The sequence below is a fragment of the Panthera leo genome, chromosome C2 (genome assembly GCF_018350215.1).
Source record: "Panthera leo isolate Ple1 chromosome C2, P.leo_Ple1_pat1.1, whole genome shotgun sequence".
Classification (NCBI taxonomy): Eukaryota; Metazoa; Chordata; class Mammalia; order Carnivora; family Felidae; genus Panthera; species Panthera leo.
Window position 1 is genome coordinate 143,162,197 of NC_056687.1, and position 12,221 is coordinate 143,174,417.

The window sequence follows — 12,221 nt, forward strand, 5'->3', positions numbered from 1 at the left end:
TCTGCTCATATCCTGAAAGTGGTAATTTATCAAAAGCAAATGTGCAAGGTTTAAAAAAAAAAAAAAAAAAAAAAAGTGCCAGGTGTTAGTACCATACAAGCAAGACCAGAGTAACATTTTAAGCAACAATGAGGCTGTTTATTGTAACATTTAAAATAACTGGAATGTCCGAAAACGGTGGTCTGTTGCCAACAAGAAAAAAAAATGTGAGTAGGTGAGGAGCACAGAAGATGGAAGATCTGGGTCAGCTCACACTACGAGTACCTGGGGAACGTGCTTCTAACACATCTAACATACACGCGAATCGCACTGCACGTGGCACACTGACATGAGTGACATCGTTTACTTTCTGAGAAACCCTAGATGCGACTCAGAAATCCACCGTAACAACTTCCTCAACAATTTCATTTCTCAGGTAGTATTTATGTGCTGCCTCCTGCCATTATTCCTAAGAAATAGAACTTGGAAAGAGAGTAGCAATGTTTTTACAATATAAATACAAAGACTAAGGGTTTTATAGTCAAACATATCTGTGTTGAAATAAGCACTCTCTGGGGTGCCTGGGTGGCTGAGTCCGCTAAGAGTCCGACTCTGGCTCAGGTCATGATCTCACAGTTTGTGGGTTCGAGCCCCACCATCGGGCTCTGTGCTGTCGGTTCAGAGCCTGGAGCCTGCTTTGGATTCTGTGTCTCCTCTCTCCACCCCTCCCCCGCTCGCACTCTGTCTCTCAAAAAATGAACAAACATTTAAAAAAATTAAAAAAAAAAAAAAAAAAAGAAAGCAGCACTCTCTGCCACTTGGTAGCCATGTGACTTCAACTCACTAAAACTAAGACTCAGACAAACCTGTAAAATTAGCTTGTTTGGATTACAAACAGTAGATAAATGTGCAATCATTAGAATGCTCACTTCAAGTAACATTCAGCAGCAATATTTCACAATAAAATAACCTAAAAATAACCTGTAGCCTATACCCAATCATTACCACTATGAATTCTGCAAAAAGTTCTAATCTCAGTCTTTATCAAGCATGTAACACAGATTTCTACCATTAAATGTTTCTCATTTTTTCAAAAACACCCAGGATATTCTAATTCGAGAATATATAATCTTGCCCCAAACACAGAGTACCACAGGAGAAAAGGTGCCGGAGTGAATTACAACAGACTTGACTTAACTTTAACTCTGCCACTCACCACAATCTAGTGATCCACAGAAATCCAGTTAAGCAGTTTGTGCTTAAATCCTATAAACTTTAAAGTCGGTATTAGTGAAGCACCTGAACTGTAAGCACATGGGCTACATCTGATGCATCTAATGGAATTTTCATTTTTCTGAAACACACTGTAACTAATAACTGAAACCAAGTCATCTGGGCCTACTGCTTAACCTCAATGACCAAAGACGTCTCTTGATACCCCCTTCTCTGTCACAGAATGTTGCCGTGACCCAAAACCGTAAGTATAAAAAGCATATGCAAACTATTGGGGCGCCTGACTGGCTCAGTAGGTGGAGTGTGTGATGCTTGATCTTGGGGACGTGGGTTCCAGCTCCCCACTCAGTGTAGAGATTATTTAAAAATAAAACCTTAAAAAAAAGGCATATGCAAACTATTTAGCTAGATGCTCTGGAAGTGTTAAACAATTCTGAAATAAACACTATTTCCTAAAACTTAGCTCCTTTCTCACCACCTTAGCTTAGCCAAGTTATTATGATCCTTCTTCTTTGACCTTTGTCTCTAAACTTCCAGAACAAGGTCCGTTCCTCTATTAATTCCTTTATTAAAATACACTGCCCAAGTGGAAAAAAAAAAGCTGACCCGTAGTTTTCAGTGGCTTCCACTGACTTCCATACAGGAAAATGAAGAATACCATTAAGGCCTTGGCGGCAGCTGCACATAAACATCAGTACATATACTTCTAACTACTGAATGTATTATATCCACAGATGCATAATCAAAAGAAAACATGTGCAATTCCCCAGAATTGCCTCAGCCACCGGCTTCCGGAGAGAAGAGCGGGATAAGACCATGGGGGGGAACGTAAGGACACAGTGGGAAGGGGAAGAAGAAATGAGGAGGAACCCATACTGATAAAGCCGGAACATGATCCGAAGTCATTCGGCTAGGTTAACCTGGTCATCCGGAACCTATTAAAATGGGCATGCCAAGTACAAGTTAGAGCTGTTCACCATGATCTTGTCTACATAGTCCTTCACAGTCTCAGCTAAGATAAAGCTGTTTCCTCAATCCGTAAAGGAAGTCTCCCCGTCTGTGCAGTAAATTTCTGGTGCTCAGGATTAAGTGAGTAAATTCCCCAAAGTTAAAAGTATCATTAGCACAGATAGAAAGACTGAATTTCTTTGTATTTTCTTAAAAGAAGAAGCAATGTATGTACATATAAAATCAATACTCGGATTTAAAAATCATAGTTTGGTAAATCTATTATTTTGCCCTTACATTTTTTTCTCACAACAGCATATCTAACTGGAGAAAGATAAATCAAAGATATCAGAGTCTTCTGTCACTAAAGGTTTGAAAATAAAAGTAGTTGGGGGGGGGGGGGGGCGCCTGGGTGGCTCAGCCGGTGAAACATGCTGACATCTCAGAGCCTGGAGCCTGCTTAGGATTCTGTCTCCGTCTTTCTGTCCCTCCCCTGCTCATGCTGTTTCTCTCTCAAAAATAAACATTTTAAAAACTTAAAAAGAAAAAAAAAAAGGAGTTGAAGCAGAGGTGCTCAAAGTGAGAAGATTTTGTCCGCCGGGACACATCTGGCAAGACGTAGGGACATTTTTGGTCGTCACAACTAGGGAGTGTAGCTGGCGGCTAGTGAACAGAGGCCAGTGATGGTGTCAGACATCCTACACTGCACAGGACAGCCCCTTATGACAAAGGCATGTCCAGCCCATAATGTCAATAGCGCCACGGCTGAAAGTCAGAAGACTGTTGCAAATACTACAAAACAGCTTAACTCTTTTACATGTAGTTAGTCTCCAAAATGGAACTGTTAGGAAAATAACTTCGTTCCCTGTCCAAAATGATACTGAGGCCACCTTCCTCTTGTAACATAACACCAGACTTCAAGGACACTCAACCAGAGTTTCTAGGTGCTTGAAGCACCAAAGGCAATTAAACAAGGGAATAACATATAGCTGTCCCTATTATTTTAATTACATACCTTCTGTAGATGTCTTCTTAAACAGTAATTAGGAGCTTTTTCTTACCTTTAGAAATTCCCTCTTTTCCCTCCATTCTAATTTATTTTCTTTAAATCTCAAGGCATACTTTTAGCAAAGGAGGAAAAGCAGCTTAATAATGTTCCTCGATTTTCAGGTAATTGCTACTTTTATCCCGTTAACAATATGGCCTAACAAGCCACTGTGAACTCATATGTCACCTCCTAGTTACTATAGAGAATTTATAGCTCCTCATAGAAGCTGGTAAAACAAGAAATGCTGAGTGTTAATGCCTAGATACAGGTAAAAACAAATGCAAGGAATTAACTTTAAATTCACGGTGCCTGGGTGGCTCAGTCAGTTAGGCATCTGACTCTTGATTTTGGCTCAGGTCATGATCTCACGGTTCATGAGATCGAGCCCCGCACTGGGCTCTGTGCTGACAGCTCAGAGCCTGGAGCCTGCTTCAGATTCTACATCTCGCCCTCTCTCTGCCCCTCCCCACTCGCACTCTGTCTCTGTCTCTCAAAAAAGAATGTTAAAAAAGATTTTTTTAAGGAAAAATAAAAAAGAGTGCTAATTATTTCCAAGTAAATAATTCTAGTTATTTCTTTCTTTTTGTTCAGTTCCCTCATTATATATTTTCCATGAAGTACCAAAATCTACAATGAAATATTATAGATCTGAGTTCAATTCCTTGCTCTGGTCATTTATGGTATGATCTTAATACCTTTAATGTCTTTGTTTTCTTCATTTGTAAAACAGGGATGAACCTCATCAAATTGTTAGAATTATAAACACGATATATTTAATATATCATTATGCCACTGTGTGTGGAACAATATTAAACAATAGTAGCTGTAACTGTCATCATAATTAATGTTACAATGACTTATCCACCTTACTTCCATCTTTTTATTTCTAAAAGTATATACATTTTGGCAACTACAATGAGCCTTGATGAAACATACTTGGTATGTTTGGGGAAATTCAATACAGAGAAGTCTGTCATCTAGTGGTAGGACCGTGAGGATTTTGTCGGAGGACTTAGGCTTGTCACTTACTAGTTGCATGACTCGGGAAGTTATTTAACTTTTCTGAGTCTGAGGTTTCTGAAGATGGGTGTATCCACCTAACTCCCACCACTTTGCCTAGACATTAAGTAGGCCAATATAATAAACGTAAGCGATCAGTGAAGTGTTAGGTGTTATCAGTATTATGGAAAAATGCAGTAATTGATACCTGTGTGATGAAAACCAGTAGCTAGCATTCCTATGTCATACGCTTAGCTGTCAGTAAGAAGTAGTTACTAAAGGAGACTTCTTTATATAAACTGGGTGGAAAGATATAGATGTTTAAACATATGTATAACCAATATATTACAGAGAGCCAATATTACCATAATATATAACCGTAGATGAATTATGCCCCTTTTACCCACTAAGAAATAATTTTTCTAATTCACAGACAAAAAGAGATCCTCGCTACGACTATAGAATCGCTATAGCCACAACTACAGGTCCTGAAAATTTCAAGGTGAATTTGGATTAAAGATAGATACGGCATTCAACAGAGAACAATTAAAGACTATTCCAAATATAAAACTAGCCTTAAAATCATGATGATTCCAGGTAGCCACTGGAGAACTCCAATCTTCTCAGAGACAAAATGAGAAAGAGAACATTCGATCCTATTTGTGTCAGCAAGGTTAAAATACACCGCACTCTTTGGATAAAAGCACGGGACAGTAGATTAAGAGGCATATCACCTCATGCAACTCATGTCCGACATGCGTTCATCACATCATGAATGAAGCGCACAAGAAGAAAAGCCACCGTTTTTTAAAAATCACGGCAAATCGAAAGATTGCTTATAAAAATTCCTACGTTTTTCTGAACTATCCAAATGCCCTGACCTGTAAAACGTCTGAAAATTCTTGAAAGGGCTACATCATGTGTATCTTCTTTGGAGTCGCTTTGGAGGCTAAAATTTTCTAAGAATCACGCTCCCTTCTACCATACGCTATAAGGAAAACAAACCATGCACAAGTCAAAGAAGTTGTAAGCATGAGGTACATTTGCTGCTAAAGCTCCGTGCTGAGAGGCATTCCGCGTGCAAGAGAGGCAGCGGCAGGGGGCACCGCACACGGAGGGTGTGAATAGTTGCCTGGAGTCATGCCAACATTGTCCTCAGCCTTCTGCTCCTGGCCTGTGGGCGCTGCCGAGTCTTCCTCGGGCGGATGAATTACTACTGTGGGGACAGCATCACTGGCAGGTGAGACCAGCAGCTCTGGGGCCTGAGGCTGACTCTGCTGGGAACTTCTGGAGGTCGGGCGACTGACGCTAGGGCTGGAAGGAGGGCTGTGCTGAGGGGTGGGTACTGGGGTTGGACACCTTGAGCCTGCAGGGCTTCCAGCTCTTGAAGAAGGAAGAAGATGACTGAGAAGAAGGGAGAAAGGCGACTCTCCTCTCAGGGAAAGGTTTGAGGCGGACAGGCCTGTTCGCAAAGAGTGGCGGGAGGCTGACAGGCCTTCCCCTGAGACAAAACAAATAAATGAAACACGATGAAGTTCGCTGCAGAAGGCAAATTGAGACACACACACACACACACACACACTCACAAAATCAATTTACAATGTAAACTGCAAGCTCCGAAGCCCCAAATTTGAAATCCATGCTATCAGAGTTAGCATGGCAATGAGATTTCTAAATGTGAGAAAGTCACTGAAAAGTTGCTGAAATTACCATTCATTCCCTGAAGGTGTACCTACCCAAAAAAACAAAACAAAAAATACAAAACAATGCAAATGACAGACTGGGCAGGAGAATATTCTGTTAGTAATTACAATGCCCAATCATATAGCTTTTAAAAAAAAAAAACAATATCAATGCAAAGTTGATAAATAATAAACAGCAAATGAGAATACGATTTAAGAATAATCCAAGAAATAAAACCCTAAACAAAACTTACAAGTACTGATAGCTTATATTCAGTGTATTTTTCCTAAACTGGACCGAACTGCTACAGACAATTATCTCTCACAATAAAAGTCGACATTAGCTAATAACTCTTAACTTAAAGTTGATATCAAATCTTCATATTAGTAGAGCATCATCTACTGGTAGTGCTCCCAGGTAAAATTCTAAAACATAAGACAAATTATAAGAATTTTTTAAAAATAAAAATATAGTGTCGATTTGAAAGGATATTCTTGCGCTCTCTAAAGATATTAACACATGTCCTGAAATATGCCTCCATTTCTAATACAGCAGATACAATTAAATAATACAATTGTTTAATCCAGCTAGATAATAAAGTATTTCTCACCAACAATGGCAATAACGAAATAAGTCTAGCATATTTCCAAAGGTCATATATATTTATATTTCAAACACCTCGTGTTCTATGACATGTACCTTAGTAAAATAACACTGATTTTAGGAAAAATATGGTATGACAGACAATCCCATATGATCTAAGTTATCAAAGCCAAATACTCAAGAGAGCTCAAGACATATGAATCAACAAACCACCACCATTGAGTTTAAAACAAAAGCTACATGCAGAAAAACTGTTAGCTTACAGCTATAACACAACAAAATAACAGAATGTCCATGCTAAAACGGCATTTAAAAGAAAACAGCCATTGTGTTACGATTAAAAGGAACCAAATGACAATCAGGGAATCATCAGGAACCATCCACATGAGGAAAAAAGATTCAATAGGGTCTCTCTGAGTAAATGAACTCATTTCCCAAAAGTTGAGAGTATACACTACATGAAAGATGAAAATGAGAGGTAAAATGTGACACAGGTGGCTTGCTTTAAAATTACACTTATGCCCCGAAGTAAGTGTAATTCTTTCTTTTATTCTTAGGGTCACTTACGTATACAGAGGCATAACATTAAACAGATTAAAAAGAGTTCTAATGGTCAAACGCTCAGAAGATGGTCTTGAGTATGTTTACACCGAGCTGCAAAAGACGATTACTGTCAAACTTCAGATGTATTAAATCCCATCACCAATGGCTGTTTGGAGAATACTTAAAAGCCATACTATTACTGCCGGGACAGAAAGGAGGAGCAGAAAGACACGGTGGCCCATCTTGCACTCCTCTTCACTCTAATCCTTTTAGGCCTTGAGTAATGGCAGCAGCTAGAGGGAAGAACGACCCTCATAAGCAACTCCAACCCTTTGTACGTAGGTTTTTCAGAGTCACTGTCTTCAGAGCTCTCTTCTGAGAGCCAAGATAGAACCCCAGGGCTGTATTCTTCTACTTTAAAAAGAGGGAGGCAAAGCCCCTGGGCGCTCCAGTCTTAAAACAGGGACAGAGGCAACCGGCTACAAGAACACTGCTGCATCCCCACATGACCACTACCAGACCACGAGTGAGGGCGGAGAGCTTGAACATGTGGGTCCGTGCCACTCTCAGAGGTTAGGAGGACATCGGGGAGGTCATCCCTAGCATAAGAACAACACATCCATAAAAACTTGCACAAACTGTATGAATAAAGGGCAGTGAAGTCATCAAAACAATGCCAGAACACTTGTTTCTGTGCAGCAAATAAAGTAAACTCAGGAAATGAAGAGAAAAATCACTATGAAAAGCTCGAATACAGATAATAAAAGTTTAAACCCAAGACTTGGAATTTTAAGAAGATCAAACTTACAGATCATAATTTATGCCTCCTTCATCTATTATACGAGAAGTCTTGACAAAAACAAAAAAGCAAAATAAATAGGAAGAAGGAATTCAGGATTAGCTATAGTGACAGTGTTCTGTATGTCACCAATACTTAAATGTGCCATTTTAACTAGGGTGAATTTTAAATTTTTTCATCTAAATGATTTCTACAGATTAATGGTCACGTTGTCAAGAATGGTATTTTAGAAATGATGTTTTAAATACAAAGATAACATTATTTTTTAAAAAGAATAAAAGGGATACTAAAATGACCCACAGAATTATCTGCAAGAACTATCTTTCTTCTCCCAAATACTGACTGTACTAGACTGGAATGCTGTTAGAGCGGAAGGGTTAGCGAAAATTGGATGCCACAACTTATCTCACCATTCCTTTCAAGCAAGTGAGGGTCAGAATGTTTCTTGCCTATATCTGCAAAAGATCGCACCAGGGGAATCCGACTGGTGAATCTTTTCTCATTCTGATGATGATGTCTCTTCAAAAGAGCTTCTCTGACATTTTCTCTTATGGACTCATCCAGTTGGCCAGAGGCTATCATGTTGTCCAACACCATATCTATTGAAAGAAAAATAAAGACAGCAGCCATTGTTATTAAAGAAGCTAACACTTGGATGACTGTAACACAGAGTAAGCAATAAATTGTAAGTGGAACCTTACTGAAAAACAAGATCTTTAAATAGTTCTAGAAAGTATTATTCTCTTCTGATGTTGTATAATGTACACATAAGATAAATATGAACATTATCTAAGGAAAATAAACAAGTTACAAGGAGACCCTTATTTTAATAAGTCCTGTTATTTATTTATAAAGGGGCCACACTAATAGCTTCCCTGTGGTTGGAAGTGCTTTCCTGCTATGGACACAATTCTATTAAAGTGAATATTCAATAATACTGGCTTCCTAAAACATGAAGGTATTTTATTGCTTCACTTCATATTTTTCATCAAAACTATAGATGGATATCTGGACTCCTTCATTCAGTAATTAACTATTTGCCTATTACATGTTGGAAATACAGCATTTAACTAAGCAGATCAAGTTTCTGCTCTCACTCTTCCAGAGGTAGAAATACCAGTGAGCAAATGAAAAGGTAAAATATCATGAAGCAATAAATTCTAGGAAGATGAGTACATCGGGGTGTGAAGGCGGTGGCGGGAATTGATGTAATGCCATATGATACCTTATTGTAGGGGCTGGACTATTTTTATAACTATATTTGTAACTACTTTTAACCTATAAATAAATAAATATATATCTATCTATACCTTTTTTTTTTTTTAAACAGTGCCACTAATTTGAGATAAAGAGTCAAGTTTTGAAACCTGTAAGAGTCCTGTAACAGAAAACTGGAATCAACCTACCTAGCAGGTAAACTGTAACATTAACACAATGACTAGAGACTGGCATACAAGTGGACCCTGGATTATAAAACATTACATTGTAAATAATGAAAATATTACATTGTATTATGCGATCACTGCAAAGCCAAAGTAAACGTCTCCTACTCAAGAAATCTGTACATTCACAGGGAACTGACTTTGATATGAAATTCATACCTCTCTATACTTTCTAGACCTTTCTTCCTTTTCTTCCTCCTCCTTAGATTACTTTCTTTTTCCTTGTACCACCTGTTCCTTGTTCCCATGTGTTCAGTCTAAAAATAGGTAATACATTTAATGTACTCGTGGATCCTCCCCAGATACCTTCGTCCAAAACTTGAAGAAACAAAAGCTCTTTTCTCTACATTTCCCGAAACAGACCGCATATCCCACTTACGGCACTAGTCACTTTCTTGCTGGTATTGTAGTTAGGACTGTCTAACTCAATCTCCTAAACTCCATTAAAGACAAAAGGTGTTCTTTATATGTGTACTCCTCATGTGGTCCCACACAGGATGGAAACTCAACACAGAGCTATTAAATCAAGGGTCTAAAATTCCACCACATTTCCCTAACTTAAATACCTCTAATTGCAGTGCAAATTAAATATTAAAAAAGGCAGACTACTATAACCTGCTATTTCATCTAGAGTGCTTGCTCTCATATCCAGCATGACTGTTCCATTTAAGATGCAACTCCTGAGTTCAAAAAGACTATGCAAAGAGAGAGTTGCCACATAAGGTTTACTCCACCGGTCACCGCCATCTTCAACATCCTCTTCAAATTTCAGCCATCTGAAATGTGTAATACATAAAAAATATTTTATAAATAATGAGGATTATAAATAATGAAATCCTTATTATTTGCTTCTTTTAATATGAAACACATAAACCTGTTCTTTTAAAGATAAACAAAGATCACCACCACCAACCACAAAATTTGGCTACAGACACATCTTTGCAAATCAAACTAATAGTCCACAGTATCTATCCTCCCAGGTTACCTTACAGCTCCTCCTCCTACTCTATCGCAACAGTGACCCGCTGTGGAATTGCCATAGTTTCCACTTCTAATTCTCTTTTAAACTGAAAATATGCAGCAGGACCACGACTTTTTCAAATGTATTTCTCTAATCAAAGACATTAGAAAGTACAATTAACATAATTGCCTTCTGTGCTGTATTAAAGTATCCCTTAAGAAAACGAATTTTGAGAATTAAGAGATACACTGAAGATATAACTTCCAGACACGAGGAAATTCTCTGCTCGGTATTTCAAAGCACCAGGTAGCTCATAAAATCATTATATTTACATTACAAGAAGAAATCAAGAAAAGCCAACTAAATACTGAGACTCAGTATTACTACCTGGCGGTTTCTTTCCATTCGTACTCTTCTCCATCTCTGTAACACAGTTCATCCATTTCCGTAAAGAGGTCATGCGGAATGTGCTCTTCATCATCATCTTCAGTGCCAAGAATGAACTGAACTCTTTGGGATGGTGTGTCTTAACAAAAGAATTTAAATACGCTCAAAAATTGCCACAATTCATTCAAAGATAAACTCGGTTTGAAAGTGACATGTTTTTGTGATAGATAGATAGATAGATAAATAAATAAATAAATAAATAAACAAATAAATAAATATACTCTTTTATTAAAATACTAAAAATTTTGAAGGAAACGAGGACCAACAATCTGGAAATAAGAGTCTCACACAGAGGTCACCTCCACAGACAAAAAAAGAAAACCTGTATGGTAAAAATAAACAAATGAGGGATGCCTGGCTGGCTCAGCTGGTAGAGCATTTGACCCCTGAATCTCAGGGTTGTAAGTTCGAGTTGCACGTTGGATTTAGAGATGACTTAAAAATAAAATCTTTAAAAAAAGATAAACAAGTGAAACTAATCTTATAACTGATGTAAAAACAAATAAAAAAAAGCAACTTCCAAAACCATGGAACACTATGCTCAAAGACAGGACTTTTTTCTCACTCAAAATACAAGAACATGCTGGAGAAAACAGAATTTGTAAAAATATCTAATATGTAACTAAATTCAAGAGTGAAAAAGGAAAATCTCCAAGGTCCAAAAAATGATGAGAAAAAGCAAAGCTAGGGGTCTACAGAAAGTGGCCTTTCCTGCCATCGTAGAGAAGTAAAACTCTTGTCAGCTGAGGTTAGGGAGGCAGGACAAGTCACTGTTAAGAAACAGATACCCCACTTGTGGCATCTGAATTTAAACTACACAGTACAGGCTCTCAAGAGAAATCAGTATAAATCCTAGTCCAGGACAGTTGAAAGCCCTGTGGCCACCAAACAACCAAAAGCACCAATTGAAAACAAAACCGAATCCTGCTGAATAGGAGACAGGAAGTCAAACTCAAAATTTACACCAAAGTAAACAAAACCTCCAGGCACTTACACGTGCAATGAACAGGTTAAAGAGTAGAAGGAATTCACATAGGAAAAGACAAATCTGAAGAAATTAGACAGACTGCATCAATGACAAATAAAAAGATGGGAAACAGAAGGTTCAGAGATGTAGAGAACAGAGTAAGAAAATCGACCAGGGGGCACCTGGGTAGCGCAGTGGGTTACGCCCTTGGTTTCACCTCAGGTTCATGGGTCTGAGCCCCACATCATGTTCTACGCTGGAGCCAGGGCCTGCTTGGGATTCTCTCTCCCTCTCTCTCTCTCTCTCCCTCCCTCCCTGCTCACACTCTCTCTCTCAAAACAAATAAACTTGAAAAAGAAAAAGAGAAAGAGAAAGAGAAAGAAAGAGAAAGAGAAAGAGAAAAAGAAAAAGAAAAAGAGAAAGAAAAAGACAATCAAACAGGAAGAACCCCAGAATGAAGAAAATACAAAGAATGGGGAAAAAGCAATAAAAACTGTATTAGAAAATTTTCCAGTATGTATATCACATGGATCTTCATATAAAAGGACTACCCTTGGACCTATGCAGGA

General features: G+C 38.3%; 1 protein-coding gene across 5 annotated transcripts in view; it reads right to left on the reverse strand.

The window, feature by feature from the left end:
- The window catches only part of SLC4A7 (solute carrier family 4 member 7), a 111,113-nt gene that overhangs the window by 46,222 nt on the left and 52,670 nt on the right, over positions 1–12,221 (reverse strand). For 3 of the 5 annotated variants that reach the window (XM_042955058.1, XM_042955056.1, XM_042955059.1), the window contains exons 4-6: positions 10,626–10,764; positions 9,893–10,053; positions 8,246–8,434 (exon numbers count right to left, since the gene is read on the reverse strand). In XM_042955058.1, the coding sequence (XP_042810992.1) occupies positions 8,246–8,434; positions 9,893–10,053; positions 10,626–10,764 (489 nt within the window). Of the gene's footprint in view, positions 1–5,339; positions 5,709–8,245; positions 8,435–9,892; positions 10,054–10,625; positions 10,765–12,221 lie in introns of all 5 variants that reach the window. The other 2 variants (XM_042955060.1, XM_042955057.1) reach the window with 2 other exon arrangements.